This window comes from Rhinoderma darwinii, chromosome 7, assembly GCF_050947455.1.
Source record: "Rhinoderma darwinii isolate aRhiDar2 chromosome 7, aRhiDar2.hap1, whole genome shotgun sequence".
Lineage (NCBI taxonomy): Eukaryota > Metazoa > Chordata > Amphibia > Anura > Rhinodermatidae > Rhinoderma > Rhinoderma darwinii.
In genome coordinates this window covers 43,462,478-43,485,199 of record NC_134693.1, presented here as the reverse complement: position 1 = coordinate 43,485,199, position 22,722 = coordinate 43,462,478, and the positions used below count along the sequence as shown (strand labels likewise).

The window sequence follows — 22,722 nt, the reverse complement described above, 5'->3', positions numbered from 1 at the left end:
AGGAATCCACTGCGGATTCTGCCGCATAATTCCGCCTCCCATTTATTTCAATGGGAGCCAGACGCTTCTGTTCCCCACTAGCATTTTTTTTCAGCTAGCGCAAAAAAGAAGCGTCCTGCCCGGACTTCCCATTAAAGTGAATGGAAGGCGGAATCTTCCTGCCGACGACAGGAATAATTCAGTTGCGAATTTTGCGGCGGGGCCTGCCAAGCAAAATCCGCCATGTGAACTGACCTTAACAGTGGTGTACAAAGAAGGGGAGTGGAGTTCCATACTAAAGATGGGCTCTTTATTATGGTACCAGGTTTTAAGACCCAGGACTGAAGGGTTTTTTGTTTCCCGTTACACACCCTTTCCCTGACCCTTGGGCCAATACTTCATACCCTTGGAATAATGCAGTTCTTCTGGAGAGGGGAGTCCTGCACAGGTTCTTGTCTACTAGTAGCAAAAACTGGGCCCCCTCTCTCCAATGACCTCATAGCAACTGCATGGTTTTCCTTTGTTGTATGGCGCCCATGAAGCTCCGGAGACTAAGGGTTCGTTCAGGATAAAATTTCATATTTCTGTACTTTACATATTGGTCCACTTATTTTTGAACATTTGCTTTTAACCCTGTTTTTGGCTGGACCAGCAATTCCTGATTGTTTGACAAATTTTTGAGTTGAGTGCCTATATCTCTGGTTTTGTCTGACAATAAGTGATCTAAATGTGAAGTATTTAGATGCAATGGCCATGAATGGTGAATACTATGCTCTGGTGTCCTTTGTGCTATTGTGCCACACTATAGATGTGCAGATTTCTCACATAGCGGTTCCAATCCAATATATAATTTAGATATTTTTCAGTATTTCAGAAAATGTCTGTGTTTTGATATATAGATTTTATAAGAATGGTCTGAAGATTTTAGTATTGACCAATTGTCCGACCAAGCAGTGTACAGCTGCTCTTGAATGTATACCTATTCTGTACACTTGTGTAAGGCTACTGTTTTTGGTTTTTATTATGTCCGTGGTACTCATATACCTCTTTACCTTCATGTATTTTAGAGAGGGCAATCGCACGCCATGAAGTACGGGAAATAGAACAGCGCCATTCCATGGATGGATCCCGACAAGACATCCCACTTGATGAAGATGATGACATTTTGATTATTTATAATAGAGTGCCTAAGACTGCCAGCACTTCATTCACAAACATTGCCTATGACCTATGTGCAAAAAACAAATATCACGTGCTTCACATCAATACAACCAAAAATAACCCTGTGATGTCGCTTCAAGACCAGGTACGATTATTATTTGACCAAGAGGCTGAACGTTGTTTTTTTTTGTCTTGTCTTTTGTTTTTTTTACTACTTTTTTGTGTATGTAGATGAGATTTGTGACTTTTTGGTTTTGCATTGGGTTATGTACATTGGTTGGTGGAAATCTTGTGAAAAATAACTCTGACATTATCGGTTGATGAGAACACATCAAGGCTACGTTCACATTTGCGCAAAGAATATAGATGTTGTATTCGGTCATAGCAGAGAAATAAAATTCAATGCTGTGATGGATCTGTCACACGACTGAAAACAACGGCACCGACCCCATTGACTTTAATGGGTTTTGGCAGGTTTACTTCATGTCTATCTTTTTACCAGAAAAAATAGCACAGCATATTGTACTATGTTTACCGTCATTTTTGACAGAGTCTGTAACAGAGTGTCCTCACGAAGCCTCCAACTCCGATAAGAACAGAGCCTAAGGCTGTGGCAGTCATTCTCATAAAGTTGATTCTAGTGATCATTGTTGCTGCTCTGCGTTGCCACCCTGCCCAAAACAGCATCATGATTTCCCTGGCCTTGCAAAACCGTTCTGGAGAATTTTTTGTTTTTCATTATACACCATAGGGGACTTTTATGAACACTGCTCTATATATAGCTATTAGATGTACGTATTGCCGGAGCAACCGGTATGTGCTTGTCATTTTTAGTACAGTTTACAAATTAAAAGCAAAGTATATGAATGCAAAAATCCTCTGTGTACAAATCGGGAGAACAGTATTCTAAAATATATTTAGTTACTGGAGGAATTCGTTCTCCTTGGTCTTCTGGTCAGTGTAAGGCTGGGTTCACACGACCTATTTTCAGACGTAAACGAGGCGTATTATGCCTCGTTTTACGCCTGAAAATAGGGCTACAATACGTCGGCAAACATCTGCCCATTCATTTGAATGGGTTTGCCGATGTACTGTGCAGGCGACCTGTTATTTACGCGTCGTCGTTTGACAGCTGTCAAACGACGACGCGTAAAAATACAGCCTCGTCAAAAGAAGTGCAGGACACTTCTTTGGACGTTTTTGGAGCTGTTTTCTCATAGACTCCAATGAAAACAGCTCCAAAAACGGACGTAAAAAACGGCGCGAAAAACGCCGTGAAAAATGCGAGTTGGTCAAAAAACGTCTGAAAAGCAGGGTCTGTTTTCCCTTGAAAACAGCTCTGGATTTTTAGACGTTTTTGGTCACTACGTGTGCACATACCCTAGGTGTTATAGCCACTGGTTTCTTATTATTGTCTGTATTATATATCGTGTTCTTAGTGCCTAAACGCTACATTCCCTATGGGACATGGAAACCTTATGGTGTCATGTCATGTAAATCTGTAGGTGTGGATATTGTCGCCGCTTGGGCTTTTAGTGCAGGACGCTCTAGCGATAGAAGATTGAACTGTAGACAGCTGCCCATTTGGTAGGGGTTGTTGTGTTTTTTTTGTTTTGTTTTTTAAAGGCAATTTTAGTTATTCTCTGTGTAAAGGAATCAGAGCAACGTAACAAGATAATTTTCCTGTCTACATAGACCGAATTACACGGATACATGGTGGAAGGGGACTGGCACTGAACTGCTTCCCGTGCTTGTATCACTGTCCATATTGACCTGCTGATACAGGTTGATGGCTATCTGTATAAATCCATAGTTAGCTCCCCCTAGTGATAGTTGCATGCAGCTTTAATTATATCATTTATCAAGTTAGAAAAACAGAGCTCCCTTTATAGATATTTTCTAAAACCTGCACATAATTTTGGACCTAAAAATAAAATGGTGGACATTAACGGAAATAAAGGTGTAGTTAGCACGAAGTCATTAATCGCATGAAATCTATTTAATTTGCCAATTCAATGAAGCACAATTCAGATTTTTGTCAGACCCGTGAAATTTCAGCCCTGAACCACGAGCGGCTTCTCAACATGGACCCGCGGGAGAGGGCACTTCAGAAAGAAGCCACTGATGTTGAACCGGGGGCTGGAGCACTCCTCAGAGCAGCGAGTTCAGCAGTCTCTCCACACTCATTCATCCCCTGAACTGCCCACTATCGGCTGCGTCTTCACCTTCCTCCGCACACCAGTCAAGCCACCTCACTGTGCAGCACACATGCATGCCGGCCTACCAGCCATCGCTCGGCCCAACATGCCATGTCCTGCGGGAAAGATGGGTGCGCACACTGGATCCTGCAGGCTGTGAGGGGAGGAGGGGGCCACATTACTTTCAAATTTGATACAATATAAAATTATTATTAATCAATTAGTTATTTGAACTACTATAACAATACTATATTACTATAATAATACTACATTACTATAACAATACTACATTACGATAATAGCGCTAGGTTTAAACTTAACGGATATTTTCGAGTTTACTCCACATGCTTATTTTAACAATGCAGTCTGGCTGCTCAGTTGGCAGCGTTTGGCAGACGCAAGAATATGAAGAATGGGCAACCCCTTTTTAGATCGTGCCACAGTGCCCTCTGTAGATCCCCACACACACACACACACACACACACACACACACACACACACACACACACACACACACACACACACACACACACACACACACACACACACCTCTGTAGATAGTGACACACACACACACACCTGTAGATAGCTCCATTTGGGCTCCCTCTAGGAGTGGTATCCCCAGCTAGAGCGTTGCTGACGCTTAGGCTGGGGATACCCCTGCTGGAGGAGCCCCTGACGTCTCTGTTCATAGACGGTGACGTCAGGGGGTCCTCCTGGACCGGAATGTGATGTCAGGGGAAATCCCGGAGTCCCAGAGCAGAGCACTAGTATAGGCTCTGCTCTGGAACTCTGGAGAAGCCCTTGACATCATTGTCCGTATATGGACAGTGATGTCAGGGGCAACCACAGAGCCGGATTCCTGGGCAAAGCACTAGTAGCGCTCTTCCTGGGACTCCAGGTCTGCTCTTGACATCACTGTCCATATATGGACAGTGATGTCAGGGGCTTCATCAGAGCAGGAGTCCCGGAGCAGAGCGCTAGTATAAGCTCTGCTCTGGGAATCTGGCACTGGGAAAGGCCCTGACGTCACTGTCCATATATGGACAGGGACGTCAGGGGCTTCGTCATTCGCCGGTGCAGTCCTTTGGCCTGCTCTTTCCTCTCCTGAGGGAGGTTACGGTGCCCCGCAGTCCGCAGATGACAGCCTCAGGTTCCACATGCGGTCTGCGTGTTTGGCACCTCTGCTCTATATCATAGGTAGGCACAGTAACAACGAAAGCAGCTTGGCAAGGGGAATTGGGTTTGAAAGAGTTGGCTGCAAAGCCTCGCCCATAGAGAGTGGCACTGTTTCTGGAGAGAGAAAAAAGCACACCCTTTTTCTGTAACAACCAGTTGTCAATTTATTCATACATTTCTAGGTGGAATAACCGAGAAACAGCACAATGTAGAGTTCTAAGAAATGATGCTCCAGAATTGTTTTTTCATGGGGATACATATTTTTTTTTTCTATAACAGGCCTGTCTGGAGAGGTGACAGTTGAATAAATGTTTAGGTTTTGAGTGAAGCTAGTCTAGTTCTTCTACACAAAGTTCTTTCAATGGTCAAAGTATCTGTCTTTAGCCTATTGCTACATTTGTGTAATGGGTTAACAAAGTATTTTTATGAATGAATTACCTCAGCAGAGTGCACATATGTTTCATGTCTAAAAGTGATTCCTTAGATCCTTTCCATTGCGGATTTAAATTCTTCCTCTTCCACCTCCAACCGTAACCTAGTTTACGGTCTATAAAAATAAATAGTCAGTACCACGGGAACATTCTGGCTCCTGAGACTTATGATCACTTGAATGCGAATATATCATCCAATCAGATTGTTATCAAACCTCTCTATGAGCTTGCGGTGCAATCAGCAGCCGGTACGCCATGAAGCGCCGTGTGTTATTGTGCGGCATTATATGTAATTCTGTATCTCGATGATCAGACTTAGAAGTGTTGTTGAGGTAATGGATTTTACCTCAAGATTTCAATCTCCTTGTCTATATCCGTCACATATATTTCACATTGAGATGGAGGGACATTGGTGGAATTGGTTAATTAAGACTTTTTGTTAAGATTCTGGAAGCTGAATGATATTAATTGTTCATTGCAGTGTTTGGGATGGAACGGTGTTGGATTCTTAGCACATTCCTCTTGTCTCGGTTATTTGTGAATATCCGCACAATTGATATGCCAAAATACGCAATGTTATTATATTAAAATGAATCATACTGTCAGTGGTTTATGCGCAGAATACAATTGCAATACATCATTGTCAGGTGCTGCAGGGCTACGGGCAAGTCAGCATCATGTTGGGCCCTTTTTGTGTAAATTTTGTTTGTATTTTTTTGTTCTTTGGTGATTTTAAAGAAATTGTGCATTCGTAGTGGTTATTTAGTATCTATACAGGGGGTATGCGAAGGACGCCCTGTTGGTTGCATATGGTTATGTATATTGTGGTGGGACTAAGCTACTGGGCATGTGTGCCTATCTGCACTGGACACACTAGGTTGATGTTCTGGGAGGGCTTTGAAAGAACACCAGGGGGCGCCGTAACATATATGGAACAGCAATATCAACCCAGGAGGTTTTGTTTATTATTTTTTTTTTATATAGTCAATTGAAACTTTTTTTGTATGTTTTTTTGTTTGTTCTAACAAAGTGAAATTTTTATATTTAGTCATTGGATAAATCCCTCTAACATTATAAATGCCGCGGTTGCTATTAACCACGGCATCTTTGGGGTTAATCCTCTGGGATCATAGCTAGCTCCGGTTTTGGCCTTTAAAGCAGTGTATCAGCTGTATTATACAGCTGACACCCGCTAGTGATGGTGCCGGCTCAGCTTCTGAGCCCGCACCATCACAGTCACTTACAGTTACGTTGCAATGCGCTAACACCTTGGCGGTTACAACGTAACTGTACGGGAGTCTTTGATTTTTGTGTTTTGTAATGTTTGTTTGTTTTGTTTTTTTTAAATGTTTGAGCTATTGGTTGTTGTTGGGCCATCCATGTAATGCACAGGCAATCTGGGTCCTAGAGAGGAAGAGCCAATGTGTGCTGGGACTCTGGCTAATTGAGAAGGGGACGATTTGCGGACCTCCATATGAGATCATATGGAAAGGGTATGTCCAAAACAGACAAACTTTTTAAATATAGCGTAAAATGTTCTTATTTTGGGGCATTATGGATGCATCGGTTTTTGTAGAGTCATCAGAGTACATTGATGTGGCCATTGTTCTGCAGCAACTTAAGTAGACAACTGTATAATAAAACGTGGTAGCTGTTTTGTAAGGGAAGGGGAAGCTTTCAGGTATTTTATTATACACTTTGTGTATCAATTTTGTTGCGCACCTCCAGAGGATGAAAATCTGTCATGTGGTGATCACACAGGTGCCCATCTCATTACAGTACTATTATGTCAGCATCACATAACCAGGGCAAATATTGATCCTCTGAAGTAAATGAAACTTCCCACTGAAGGACAATAGGTCTGGTCCCACACAGCAGCGGTGGCCAACATTGGGCAGGATTTTCCAATGAATTGTTCACTGTAGGTACGATTTTCCAGGTAAACAGCAGTTTTACCCACAAAACCACGCTGCAATTGAAGCCGGATTCACACGAGCGTGTGCGTTTTGCGCACGCAAAAAACGCGGCGTTTTGCGTGTGCAAAAAAGGCACTTAACAGCTCCTTGTGTCATGATAATATGGTGCGCGGCTGCGTGCTTTTCGCGCAGCCGCCATCATTATGACACTCTGTATGTTTGTAAACAGAAAAGCACGTGGTCCTTTTCTGTTTTCATTCATACTTTCCACTGCTGTTGCGCGAATCACGTGCATCCCACGGAAGTGCTTCCGTGTGGTGCGCGTGATTTTCACGCAACCATTGACTTCAATGGGTGCTTGATGCACAAAGAACGGACATGTCGTGAGTTTTACGCAGCGGACTCACGCTGCGTAAAAATCACGGACTGTCTGCACGGCCCCATAGACTAATATAGGTCCGTGCGAGGCGCGTGACACGGACGTATATCACGTTCGTCTGAATAAGCCCTAAGAGTGATACTGGCCGCATGGTTTGCATGTAAAACTTCGGTTTACCTCCCAAAATTCTGCAGCCAATTTACAATCTCTTTGAAAACCCGTCCACCAGCTGTGGTTTGCGGCGGCTGCTACATGGGAGTGTAACATATAAGTAGAGATCTTGAATACGTTATCCTTACACAATGACTAAACTTCATTTGCAGAAACTGCTTTAATTACTGAGTGACTGACATAAAGCCGCCGAGGTATTTTAGGCAAAATGTACAGTCCATTGTTCCCCTACCATTAAATTATAAATTATTGGAGGTCTCGTCATAGACATGCCAAGTGCTTTTATGTTTTTTCTATGATCACTGAACATATTTTGTAATACTGGTTTAAAAAAAATAAAAAAAATTAAAGGGGTATTTCAGCTGTAAACGTTTAACTCTTATCCATGGCATAGGTGATAAATGTTAATTGGTGGGGGACCCCGGCTGCTCGCTAGAATTTGGGTCCCTCCCTACCAGCACGTCCTTTGCACTCAGCAGTTTCTGTACCACCAATAGTTAGGCTGGGTTCACACGACCTATTTTCAGACGTATTGGAGGCGTTTTACGCCTCGAACTACGTCTGAAAACAACCCTCGAATACGTCGGCAAACATCTGCCCATTCATTTCAATGGTTTGCCAATGTACTGTGCCGACGACCTGTAATTTTACGCGCCGCTGTCAAAAGACGGCGCGTAAAATAACAGCCTCGTCAAAGAAGTGCAGGACACTTCTTGGGACGTAATTGGAGCTGTTTTTCATTGAATCCAATGAAGAACATCTCCGAATTACGTCCGTAATTGACGCCTTGCAAAACGCGAGTATATGCAATTACGTCTGAAATGCAGGAGCTGTTTTCTCCTGGAAACAGCTCCTTCATTTCAGCCGTAATTGACGTTATCGTGTGCACATACCCTTAGATGTGCGTATACTCCACCACCAATACAACCCCTGCGGGCATACAGATCAGGAGGTACTGGGGTCCCTTTTCTACTAATTGGTGGGTGTCCTAGCAATCTAACTCCCACCAATAAAACATTTATAACCTAACATGTTAATAGGTGCACAGTAGTAATACCCCTTTTAAAGGGATTTTCCCATCAGAGACCTTATGACATATCCACAGGATATGTCATAAATGTCAGATAGATGCGTGTCCCACCTCTGGGACCCGCACCGATCTCCAGAACGGGGGCCCCCTAAACCCTGTTCTACTGCTCTGTGTTGTGGCTAAAGTGTGTGATTCCCGGCCACGAATTATGGAAACAGCGTAGCTCACTGAGCTACGCTGTTTCTGTAACTCCCATAGTAGTGAATGACAGTTAAGGAAACAGCTTAGCTCACATGCCATGCTGCTTCTGTAACTACCATTCAGTCCTATGGGACTTACGAAAACGGTGTAGCTCAGCAAAATACGCGGTTTCCGTAATTCATGGTCTGGAATCACACGCGCCAGCCACAACACAGAGCAGTAGAACGGGTTTTAGGGGGCCCCATTCTAGAGATAGGTGTGGGTCTCAGAGTTGAGGCACGCATCTATCTGACATTTTTGACATCCTGTGGATATGTCATAAATATCCCTCATGGGAAAAGCCCTTTTAAGTACATACATCTATTATGATGTATTTTGGTACGGTTTCATTTTAAGGGCACATTTGTAGCATATTATATTCGCATTTACATACTATATTTAGTACATTATTTTGTATAGTACATTCCCAGTCTGCCGTCTCTGCTGCAATTATTTTTGTGGTAGAATTTTCTCTCAAACAAATTCCTGGTACGCAGTCATTTGTTTGATTTCCATTTATTTTAGTCTTTATGTATTTCTTCTTTGTGGCACAGAATATTGTTATTTTTTCCTTTAGCACACACACTGTGCCTTGTACCTAATCATTTTATATGACAAACAGACAAGGGAGCAGATATTGCCGTATTATGCGGGAACAATCTAAAAAAATATAATATTTTCCATGTTTCTTTCTTCATGGGGTTGTCTGTTTTTCAGCAGATTTTAATATGCAATATAATCCATAAAGCCTTTAGAATATGAAAGTAATTGCTCATGTAACACTCCTACTGAAAATATACTATTATACGTTTATTTTATTAGGCTATGAATGGAAGGATTTGTTTCATCTTTTTATTCTGCCTCATGTTTGGTATTGTAAAGTCCCACATTTTATGAACCTATATAAATATATTAGGGAATTGCATAACTTTCCCTTTAGGAGTAGCTAGACTTTCCTTCACTCAGGGCAAAGATTCTGTTCCCTTTCCTAGCATTGTGTCTTGATACCCTGGCCAAGGCCGAGTGCCCCCCCATCTACACCTCAGGATCATGTAATAACAAACGCATGTAAATGAACAACTTTTACTGAGGAAGTGAATCTATGGAAACATTACATACACATGTATGTACACACACACACACACACACACCATGCTTTCTCTGGGCATACTGTATAGGCCCTTTTACACCGGCCATTTATCGGGCAAACGCTCGTTCATAGAACACTCGTTGCCTATGATTTCTCTGTGTAAACAGGGCAGCGATCAGATGAACGAGCCAAAGCTCGTTCATGTGCTGATCGTATCGTTTTAGAAATTAAAACTATTGGCGTTGTCAGCAGCGCATCTCACTGTATAAACAGGGAGACGTGCTGCCGACATGATGATAATGATTGGGGATGAGCGATCGGAGTAACGAGCGCTCGTCCCAATACCAGCTCCTTGTTAAAGAAGCAAATGAGCGCTAATCAATGAGCTGTCTGGTTGATCGGCGCTCGTTTACACGGCCCAGGACGTGCCGTGTAAGAGGACGTTAAGGCCTCATGCACACATCCGTCGGCCGATGTACGGACGCTAATGACGGATCCGTGAAACACGGACTGCACACTGATGGCTTCCGCGTGCAGTCCGTTGTTTCACGGACCAAATCAATGAAAAGGCCGAGACTGTTCCGTCAAAAATAGGACAGGTCCTACTCGTCCGCTTTTGACGGAACGGCCGCACAATTCCATTAAAGCAACAAAAGTGTGCATGACCCCATTGAAAATAATGTGTCAGGGTGCCATCGGTTAAAAAAATGGATAGCACCCTGACTAAAAAAAAACTGAAGTGGGCAAGAGGCCTTAGGCTATGTTCACACGGAGTATTTTGCCGAGTTTTTTGACGCGGAAACCGCGTCACAAAACTCGTCAAAAACGTCCCGGAAATGCCTCCCATTGATTTCAATGGGAGGCGTCGGCGTCTTTTTCCCGCGAGCAGTAAAACTGCCTCGCGGGAAAAAGAAGCGACATGCCGTATCTTCGGGCGTTTCCACCTCTGAAGCCAATGGGAGGCAGAGAAAGCGTATTTCATGGTGTTTTATGCCCGCGGCGCTCAATGACCGCTGGCGAAAATCGGCGTGCAGGGAGAGGAAAATCTGCCTCAAACTTCCAAACGGAATTTTGAGACAGATATTCCTCCTGCAAAATACTCTGTGCGAACATAGCCTAACTCTTCACACAATCTCCACACCCTTGATATACTGACATACTTTTTAAGTGCAAAACCTCAATGTGCTGTCATATATTTCAAGCTCTTTAAATAGTAAGTCCATGAGTTGTTCTCATATTATTCTACTATTTCTAGGAAGGCTGCTTAACAAGCAACGTAGCCCCATTACAGCTCCGATCGCTGATGTAACCCAGCTTTCTCAGACTCCTGAAGCCCTAATCTGCCTAGTCATGCAGCAACACGTCCCTGCTTCTGTATTGCTGAATGGGTTTTCTGAGATTTAATATTGATGGCTTATTCTAGTCAACACTACTATATACCAAATATTCTATAGGGCCACGTTCACACATTGTGGATTCTGTCAGGATTTAGGCGCAAATTATCAGACAGTAGATTTGCCTAATGCAGATTCTGACTTCTAATTCTGATATACATACAAAGTCTGTCAGTGCGGTTGGAAGAGCCGTGTGTTTTGTCTGCGGGTGTCGTGTAACCATGTGTAGGTCTTTCAAGTTCAGAGCTCGTGGCTGTTTGTAAATCCAGGGAAGACTTCAGATTCTGCAGTCCAGTTTTGCTGTAAGGTGTAAGCCAAGCGTCTACTGCACTTTTTAGCAAAAAGAAAATTGAGGGGGAAAAAAAAAAGTTGCCTAATTGTTGTTTTTTTCTACCACAACTTTCAGCAAATCTCACTGCCGAGCTTACTTACGGCAGGTGCCGTTTTTTATCATTCTATTATACGTGATGTAATCAGCTTGGGAATAGAAATCCTCCATAATGGAAATGGAATTGTTTAGAAACATAAATCGTCTCCAGCTGACAAATTGAACAAGTTTCTGGTTTTGCTTTTAATACATCACAGTAACGGGTTCATGTTTCCAATGCAGAAAATGACAAGTTTACCTACTTCCCCTACTTCATTTATTACATTTGATAGATTTTATACTAGTTTTTTTTTTTTTTTGTTTTTCTCTTATTTATTTACCTATTCCTGTTATTTATATAGAGCCAACATATTCCGCAGCGCCGTACAGAGGTCCTTACTGTCCCCATTAAAGCTCACAATCTAAATTCACTTTTGGTATGTTTTTGGGGTGTAGGGGGAAACCAGAGTACCTGGAGGAAACCCACGCAAACTCGGGGAGAACATACAAACTCCATGCAGATGTTGTCCTTGGATGGCCGTGAAAGCCTGAAAAAGAAACCCATTCAATTCTATGTGCAACTACACCACTTCTAGTCTGCTCTCATTTTTGTATAAGGCTCCCCAAAAAACGTAGCCCTTGTTCCCCAATTTAAAGCAGGGGACAGAAGTGCGCATATAGAGTATAAATATGCACCACCAGCCAGTAAGACTGGCACATTGTTTAGTCACTACATTCGGCATATACACTGGGGAGGGTTTCTGGCACATATGCCATATGTAGCCATAGGAATCTATTGACCGGACATATGCCAAAAGAGTGTCTTTTTGGCATATGTTCGGGGGTATGCGACGACATACTGCTTTTTTCTTCTGTGCTACACTTTTGGGTACAGAGGCATCCCATAAAATGTATATTACCGGGTCCTTTCATATCAGAGCTTCTGAATAGCTGAAATTGGTCATGAGATGCAACAAAATCAGGATGTGCTTTTTTTTTTTTGCCTTTTTTTCAATCTCCTGGTTAGGTACTTTTTGGGGGGCTGTGTAGTGGTTGTTGTACCCACTAGTATAGCTCTATTAGGTTACTGATGTCCATATTTAATTTGTATCGTGAAGATTTCCTTATTTTAACAAGTCTGCCATAGTGATATTTTACTCTGACTTTTTACTGTAACTTTTTGATACTGGCGTACAGCCGTTGATCAATTCACCCGCATTGTGTCAAACAGGAAGTGTCTAGGAAGCTATCTAAGGAACACGCAAAGGCGATTCAATATAAAAAAACATGCAAAAATAATTAAAATGGCAAAGATTAAAGGGGTATTCCCATTTTAGGCTTTATAGCATCCAAAGGATATGCTATAAATCCCTGACAGGTGCCAGTCCCTCTTTTTCGCCCCTTATCAGTATAACCGATTTCCGATGGAGAAGTGGCCCATTGAAGTCTGTGGTAGTTACACAAAAAGCGGAGTCCTGCTTGCTGAGATTTTCCCGTAACTTCCATAGACTTCAATGTAGAGATTGGCGTGTGGCCACCTCGTCTGTTCTCCTGACAAGTGCGGGTCTCCCTTCTGGGACTGGCATCCCAGGCATTTATGGTATATCCTTTCAAGCAGACATTAAATCACTTATGTTCAATTTAAAGAGACACACACACACACACACACACACACACACACACACACACACACACACACACACACACACACTGCTTGAAAGTAGGCATCCTAGAAGACGAAGAAACTTTGTTATTTTGCTGTAAGACGTGTCTGTCACTCTTTCATGTTAATCTCATTAACACCAACTATAAAAAGTAGGAAATTGCTGTGAATAAAATGTGTAAGATTTATGAAAAATGAGTTTACTAATAACTATAAAAAGGGCTTTAACACTTCACACACAGATACAAACACTTTCATTTCCCTAGAAGGATTCAACAATTATTTTAATTAATTGCTGTACTTTATACTCTGTTTCTATTTATAGGCAGTTATCACTGCATCCATTTTTATACATGCAAATGTGTACTGCAAAACTAAGGGATTCATTCCTACATATAATAAAAAATATATATAAATATATATATTTATTAGTCCCAATATATCTCCCCTTGGTAGGGGTACATTTACTTGGGTTAGTCACTTTTTACCACACTGCAGCAAAACCACATGTACCTACATGCATCTTTTACCGCTGCTTCAGCGCCTGAAGGCCTTCTTTACATGTGCGTGGCGCATCTCGGACGTGAAAAGTTTTTCATTCTGAGGTGCATCCGTGCTCTGCGCTGTGGATGCGATGTCTCGCATCCCCATAGATGAGTCTATGGATGGATGCGTCACGCGTGAAAAATAGGACTTGTCCTAGTTTCTCGCGGACCCTTCACACGGTCCGTTGAAACAATGGCTGTGTGAACGGCCACATTGAATTAAAAAGGTCCGTGGGACGGCCGTCACATGGACGTTTAACACGCTCGTGTAAATAAGGCCTAAAACTGCTAGTGAACATGTGGTTTTGCAGTGACATGACATTGAGGTGAAAGCACAACAAAGTCCACATGTAATTACAATAGGTTTTCCCTATCACGCCATTACCACCCCTCGTGAATGTGAACACAAAATTTGGTACCCAAAGATAAGCGGACTCCACAAAGAAGCTATATCTCACTCTTTTCTTATCCTGCTTTCACCTGATGACTGATCTAATATTCTTTATTCAGTGGTTTCTGATTCAGAAAATAAAATGCGTTTTGCAGAAAGTGGTTTCCCCATGTGAAGCGACTTATAAAATAGTGTTCAGTATGCCAGGTACACATGTCACATCCGACATCACCATCCTCCGCTGCTGTTCCCCAGAGAACTATTGGTTTCCATCCCATTTTCCCATCTCCGGCTGAGTGCAAGAATTGAGCTTGCCACTTGTTTTGGCTTTTTTTCTGAGAGTGATTGTAATTATTTCATTCGTTTTTTCTTTAACACTAAAAACGTTTATTCGTTGTATATAAAAGGTGGGCCCCTACGTAAAAGGATATACAGTACTATTTGTGGCTGTTAGAAGCCCTTGTACACGACTTATATGTGGCATAGCTGCTGTTGTCATTATTTATTTGTATTCATTAAAATTATTTCTTCTTTTATTCTCCCAGATGCGCTTTGTCAAGAATGTAAGTGCATGGAGAGAAATGAAACCTGGCTTCTACCATGGGCATATCTCCTATTTGGACTTTGCAAAGTAGGTTGTTTTTGTTGTGTGTTTTTTTTTTTGTTTTTTTTAATAATTTTCCTTTTTTTTTTTCTTCATCCTTCTTATCACAGCATGGTAGATTTCTACCACAACTGAGAATTACAATTGTGCAGTCGTAAGCTAATCTTTTGTTACTTCAAGGGGGCTGCAAGGCATTGCAGAATAATTCAGGAAGGTTATGGAGCAGTGCCCTCTAGTGTTCACTTAGGTTAAGGAAGGTTAAAAAACATAGATTTTACAAATACATCCTTATTACAATATAGCTTGAGTTCATTATTGTGGATATATTGTCTTTTTGGGTCCTTACCCCTGTAGCAAATTATTTTACAACCATACTTATCAATGCTGGAATGGCACGAAATGCCACAACCAATCAAAGAATCCGAAGGCTTAATCACTGTATATCTGTCCAGACGGACACTATGAAGTCTGATCTTACACCAACCTTCCGTATTTTAACTGCTGCTGGTCAAAACGCCTTTATATTCACAATCCGTCTTTGCATAATCGGGATATTCCAGAAAGGCCTTACAGGTTCCAGCCATGAATGCAGCATTACCCCCACTTAAAAGCTGTGTAAACTTTTGAAGGCAACTATTTTTTTTTTACATTCAATGTTTTATTTCATTTTTAACAACTTTTTAAATGGTTCCGATTTAAAAAAAAAAATTTGGCTTTTTGAGTCACCGCTTCTATGTATCCTCATTACATAGAAGCTGGATCTTGCCAGAAAAGACGAATCAGTCAGATCAGCAGGACTGACGGCTTCAGTGACCGATGGTGCTGCGTGTCCGACATGCAGGATCCAGCTGTTATCGATCACATCTAAGTTCATGAACTTAGATGTGATCGATAATATCTGGATCCTGGGTGTCAGAGACCCGCAGGACCAGCGCTTATGTTTTACAGTGTAGAAACTAGGACTACCGCTTGATAATGATCACTCGCTTATTTTTCCTTTTTAATTTATTACTAATGTTTCATATTTTAGATTTGGAGTGAAGAAGAAACCTATTTATATAAATGTTATTAGGGATCCCATAGAGAGGCTGGTTTCCTACTACTACTTTCTTCGATTTGGTGATGACTACAGACCAGGACTGCGTCGAAGGAAGCAAGGAGATAAAAAGGTACGAGACGCATGAATGATGTACAGATAAGAAAATTGCTGCTTCACGTCACATTGGATAGTCAGGTTAGCAGAAATATATGGAAGCTACATTACAGGGAGATGTTACATCACTTACAGGTATGCCATTCATGGATCCTCTAGCATAGCGGTCCCCAACATTTTTTTAACCAAGGACCAGTCATGCAAGACAATTTTTCCACAGACCGGCAGGGGGGTGGTGTGTGTTTTCGGGGGTTTAGGGTCAGTTCACATGCGTAAATACTGCGGATTTTCTGCAATGGTATTCGTTGCAGAACATCTGCAGCATAATGCAATAGCAGCAAAGTGGATGAGATCGAACAAATCCCATCCACATGCTGCGTAAATACTGGCTGGAAAAAACGCTCAAATTGACATGCGGTGTGGAGGTTTATTCCGCAGCATGTCAAGTGTATTCGCGTAAACGCTGCTTATTTGCTGTTGGTTTCCCCATTGAATTTAATGGGGAGGTAAAACCCCAAAAAATAGCAGTTGTTGCGTTTATTGCGGCGGAATCGCAGCGATTCTGCCGCAAAAACCGCATCTCAAAAAAAAAAAAAATCTTATACTTACTCAGTCTGTTTCTTCCTCCAGGCCAACCACCTAGGATTCATCCCATGTGATCGCTGCAGCCAATCACAGGCTGTAGCGGCATCACATGGGATTAAACGTCATCCCAGGAGGCCGGCCTGGATGACGTCAGGAGGGCTGGCCTCCTGGAATGACACTTCATCCCATGTGACCGGCGTTGCAGCGGTCTCCTGGGATAAAACGTAATCTCTGGAGGCCAGCTTGCTAGCAGGCCGGCTGAATGCGCAGGAGTTTTCCACAGCGGGCATTCCTGGGAGAAAAACTGCACATTTTGGTGCTGTTTTTCGCCTGGAATTCCCTGCAGCCACCGAGGCGGATAGCGCAGCCTGGTATCAAATGATCCACGGCCCGGTATAGGTTCGTGGCCTAGTGGTTGGGGATCACTGCCCTTGCACACAAGCCCCCAGTCTTTTGGCTGTCTCTCAAACCACTTTCAAATAAGACTGGTGATGTTGAGCCACATCAGGTTTTAAAAGAGATCAAGTCTATTTAAATATGTGACCGAGTCACATGGGTCTTACCCCATTATTAACTGGTATGGTTTTGACCCTGGTGCCAAGCTTCAGGAATACTCTGATACTAGAGAGCCATATTGGGGAACCCTACCCCAGCATATCCTCCTGCCTCTTGTCTTGCATTCTTTTTTTTAAAAAGACCTGTGGTTCTTGTGAAATTTTAAAAACTGAATTTTTGGGTGCTGACTGCCACTCTTGCAGTACATGTTCAGTAGGTAGGGTGGGCAGCACAGTGGGGTAAAGCCCTGTCAGTTTGCCGTTCTCTTGCAATCCATATTTGTGCTTGACATTAGGATGTGCATGATGGTAGATAATTGTCCGATTGATGTGGCCCCCACTGCTGGGATCCCCACAGATTGTGAGAACCGGGGGTCCTCCACTGCCGATCCATTAATTTCCTTCTAGCTGCGGTTGAACAGTGAGGAGGACATTGAATGAAGTGAAGGTCGAGCATGCATGCTGCCGCTCTATTAAGTTATATGGGAATGACGGAAACCGCTGAGTATAGTCCCATAAACATCGAATGAAGCAGCAGGCACCTTATCGATTACCCCTCTATTCAAGCTCCTCACTGCGAGGGGTGCAGTGAGGAGGACCTTGGGGTTCGGGACCCCCTGTCTTCATGATCATTAGGGCCCCCAGTGATCTGGGGTGACGCCTTTTAATGTCTATGAAAAACTGGGCATCACGTTTTTGTTTGTTTTTTCTCCCAATTTATGCAAATTCGGCACAAAAATGTGTGCGTGTGTTACATAGATATATAGAACTGTGTGTATTTGTTTATTTTAGAGTGGCGGCAACCCAGAACAACATTATGTGATATTCTCAGTCTTTAACCCTTTTCCCAATTTGATATAAACTTGGAAAGTATCTCTCAATTTATGGATAATGTGTGTTCTACATTTGGCAAGAATTCACACCTCTCATTACATCTTTATCTTTTTTTTCAGACCTTTGATGAATGTGTAGCAGCTGGAGGATCTGACTGTGCTCCGGAAAAACTTTGGCTTCAGATCCCATTCTTCTGCGGCCACAGCTCCGAGTGCTGGTAGGGAGACAAAACTGGTTCACCTTCTTAATTAAGAAGCTTTGCACTGTAATCTATTCTTAACAAACCTGACATTGTACTGCAGAGTGGCAATAAAAGAAACCGCTTGGTGCAGTTTATATATTATTTGATATTATTTTTTTATGTTTTTAGGCATTTTTTTTAATAAGGTTTAATTTAAAGCTGAAAAACTTGTTGGTTAACCAGCAAAGAAAGTGTACAGAGCTGTACTGTAATGTGGATTAAACCTGCCCATACACATTAGATTAAAATTGGCGCAGCCACCTCTTTATTCATTCTCCGCCTGGATGCAGTGGCCGCCAAACCAGGCGGGACTAGGGTCATGTGACTTCTGTTCTGGAGATTGGTGCAGGTTCCAGAGCTGGGACCTGCGTCCATCACACATTTATGGCATATCTTGAGGATATTCCATAAATGGAATAGGATGGGAACGACCCTTTAAACCCTCGGTGATCAGCACTCCGTCCATTACATTTCTTGTTTTAATCCGAATTTTAAAAAAAATAAAAGTAGGTAAAGAACTAGTTAATCATCGTTGTTTTTGACTCGGATCTCAAAACTTAATCTAATTATTTTTTTAAAAAAACAAACACATTGCCATGCACAAGTAATGTCGGACTTTCTAAAAGCACTTTTATCCAATAATCTATAAACCCTTAAGGCTATGTACACCGTTGAATCTAATTTTTTTTTTTTTTTTTTAATAAAGAATTGTTTTAGGTTATTAAAAACAATTTTTAAATTGACTTTTATTAAACATGTTTTTTTTTTACTTTTTTAAGATGCAGCTTCTATGTAACCTGTTACAAAGCCAATTCCGCCAGGTCAGCTGCGCTGCCGGCTCTGGTCAAAGCTGGTCCTATGTGTCTTAGACACGCAGGATCCAGCTAATAATAATAACTTATAAGTTGATGAACTTAGATGTGATCGTTTTTAGCTGCATCCTTCATGTCAGACTCGTAGGACCCACTCTCCGACGAACCATCATTTTAGCTAAACTGACTGATTCGGTTTAGAGAGAACGATACAGCTTCTATGTGTACAGGATTCATAGAAGCTGGAACTTAAAAAGTTAAAAAAACTAAATGTCATAAAAGTCCATTTAAAAGTTGTTTTAAATCACCTAAAACTTTTAATTATTACTTATTAATAATTTATTCAAACAACATTTTTTTTTATTTTTATTCCAAGGATACCAAGCCTTTACAAGGGTATTCCCATCACAAACATTTATGGCATACCTGGTGGCTATGCCCTAAATGTCTGACAGATGGGGGTCCCAACTCTTGGACCCACACCATGTCGAGAATGTTCCGCAACTCTCAAAAAAGTGAATGGAGAGAACTGCTCCATCCATTCTCTTCCATCCTGTGATAGCCATAAATGCCTGTGATGGGAATATCCCTTTAAAACCGGTAGCACATGGTCTTCTACAATAATGTTAAAATATTCTTCTGCCAGGGCCATGTGGTTGGGTAGGTAAGGATTTGTATTTGTATATGACATGTGTTAAGATAAAAAAAAAGTACAAATATTTGCCGACATTGACATGAAATTGCATTTTCTGGGACCTTGTAGCAGCTAACCAGTTAGGCCCCATGCACACGACCGTAAAAAACCTCTGTTTTTGCGGACCGCAATTGCGGTCCGCAAAAACGGAGCCATTCACTTTCATTGAACACTGACACCTTTCTGTAGCACTACGGAAGGGTGTCCGTGCCGTGGAAATATTCCGGGAATTATGGAACATGTCCGTTCTTTCGCATTTTGCGGGCCGTTCTCCCATACTTTGTATGGGAGCACGGCCCGAAAATGCGGCTGTCAGTCAGCGGCCGGCCGTGATTGCGGGCACGGTCGTGTGCATGGGGCCTTACTGCATAATACTAATAGAAACCTTTGTTTAGGGCACATTGAATCTTTCGCAGTATTTTGTTACCGTGTATTTTTTTTTCCCCACGTTCATTTCTCTTTTAATTTGCACACTAATAAAGCCCAGAAAATAAGAATAGATGGCAATTATTTACAGCTTCCATTAACCTCCTTATTCTGCGGTCTTCATTAAATTCCATAGTTCCCCCAACTTCTGCTTGTCCCTGTATCTACACGTGAACATAGTGATGCATAGTTTACCTGAAGTGCATATTCTGACTTTTTAAGAAAAATAGCATCCATTTCTAGATGCCTACAAGAGTGATCAGGAAAACATATACAGATGAAGTCTATGGAAATAAGCAGTGTAAATTTAAAGAGGCTCTGTCACCACATTATAAGTGCCCTGTCTCCTACATAAGGAGATCGGCGCTGTAATGTAGGTGACAGTAATGCTTTTTATTTAAAAAAAACAATCTTTTTTTCACAACGTAATGAGCTTTCTTAATGCCCAAGTGGGCGTACTTTTACTTTCGACCAAGTGGGCGTTGTACAGAGGAGTGCATGACGCTGACCAATCGGCATCGTGCACTCCTCTCCATTCATTTAAAAAAAAAGATCGTTTTTTAAAATAAAAAGCATTACTGTCACCTACATTACAGCGCCGATCTCCTTATGTAGGAGACAGGGCACTTATAATGTGGTGACAGAGCCTCTTTAAGAAAAAGTAATAAACAATAAATCTATTGTAGATCTTGATAGCTCATGCCGCCATATGTAAATGTTAATACCCGCTTGTAGTGACACTTACAGAAACACTGCTACCTAAGGCAACGGTGACGATCAGAGGATGTCCGTCAGATCTTTAAGAGTGGCTTTTTTTTAATCACCGATCCTTTGACGGAGGTTTAAAAATTCGCCCTGTGTAAGAAATCCTCAGTTCTTGGACAGATTTTCAAACGATAAAAAATAAAATTAAGCTATTGCAAATAATAATTCTATAAATATTCCTTTTCCAGTGATGTGTTGTACTACAGGGTTTCCTGACTCCATTCCTCAAGTTTTCCCGTTTTTTCAGGATGTCCGTAGTATTAGACAAATTATATAATTATTGCCTTTGTGAATTGTCACCGGTATTCTCTCTATGGGATACCCTACAATCATGAGCTGTTGGGGTGCTTGATGAATGGTAAGAAACCCTGCTGTACTGTGTGGCATAGTGTTAACACGTCCAGATAATTTGTTTGGTCACGCTCTTCAGCCTGTGTAAGAAGTGTAGGATTAGCATAATGTTTGTGTTGCTACGTTACCACAAATAGAATAGTGTTAGGCTGTGTTCACATCACCGTTCCGCTGAGGGGTTCCGTCTGAGGATTCCGTCGGAGGTTAACCCCTTAACGGAAAGTCAAACGGAAACCTAATCTTTAGGGCCTGTTCACATCACCGTTCGCTTTCCGTTCCGGGATTCCGCCGGAGGTTTCCTTCGGGTGAACCCCGCAACGGAAAGTGAAACCACAACTTCCGTTTCAGTCACCATTGATATCATTGGTTTCCTTTCGTCACTATTCCGGCAGGTTTCCATTTTAACGACGGAATCAATAGCGGAGTTGACTGCGTTATCACACCACGTGCCTCACATCAGAAAATGCAAGAACTTTTTTTTTTTTATTACTGTTGGCAAAGTATAGTTTTGGTATCGAAATCACAATACTAAACAAAGTATCGTATCGAAGTCCAAGTTCTGGAATCGTGACATCCCTACACTACTGCGAAAAAAATAGCTACGAAACTCTTTTTTTTTTTTTTTGGGGGGGGGGGGGTGTTTGTTTTTTGCTAAGATGCTAGAAAGTAGTTGTGATTATAAAGTAGATAAGCCATCCTATTATTACAGGATTAATTTGTGCTCCATTGTCTGCAGAATGTACACACAGCTGTGCGTGCAATTTTTCTGACCATTTCCAGTATGCTGGTTGTTTTGAGCTATAGGCAAATGAATGTGTGAACATAGGGTTGGTGCTGGGAATTAAGATTGGCTTACTGTACTTCAGACTTTTATTGCATGCCCTTACAATGGCTGGGTGTTAGTCCATGGGACAAGGACAGCCGGAGGACCATTATCTCTGCACTTAGGTTTCAGTGTAAATACCATGTCGTATTTACAGGGTCACAGTCACAACTTTCCAAAAACCATATACCGTACATATTTGGTATCCCTATAAGAGCACAACTGCATTTCTCATCCGTGTGCTATTTGTTTTAAGATCAACTCACAGCGTGCCCAATTCTGGTCCTTTTTTGCACAATAGACTCACATTGAAGTTTATGGGTATAAACTTGGTGTTTCACCGATCAGTTGCTAAAAAAAAGTGAAACTAGGAAGGAGAAAAATGGATGACTCTTGGAAACCACATGGACCCAACTCGGACATCCATATGGATGAAAAACGGTCAGGTTTTTTTTTACGGATACGGAAGATAAGACCTAAATGTAACAATTTGCACAATATAGCTTTGTCAGTTAGGCTACATTCACATGACAGTGCAAAAAAAATGGCCATTAACCGCTTCCCGACCGCCCACAGTAAATTCACGTCGGCACTTGCTGGGCTCTGTGCAGTGCCGACGTGAATTCACGGTGGATGTTAAAAGCGAGATCTGGGTGTCTCAGAATAGCGCTGACACCCGGATCTCGCTGCTGTCACCTGCCTCTGGTCCCAGAGACATGATCGGGACCTGATTTATTCAGGTCCCG

At 42.0% G+C, this 22,722-nt stretch overlaps 1 protein-coding gene across 2 annotated transcripts in view; it reads left to right on the top strand.

The window, feature by feature from the left end:
• Positions 1 to 22,722, top strand: part of HS2ST1 (heparan sulfate 2-O-sulfotransferase 1) — a 134,621-nt gene that overhangs the window by 97,211 nt on the left and 14,688 nt on the right. For both annotated transcript variants that reach the window (XM_075833261.1, XM_075833262.1), the window contains 4 exons: positions 1,047 to 1,285; positions 14,680 to 14,765; positions 15,769 to 15,907; positions 17,984 to 18,081. In XM_075833261.1, coding sequence (XP_075689376.1) covers positions 1,047 to 1,285; positions 14,680 to 14,765; positions 15,769 to 15,907; positions 17,984 to 18,081 — 562 coding nt within the window. The remainder of the gene's footprint in view (positions 1 to 1,046; positions 1,286 to 14,679; positions 14,766 to 15,768; positions 15,908 to 17,983; positions 18,082 to 22,722) is intronic.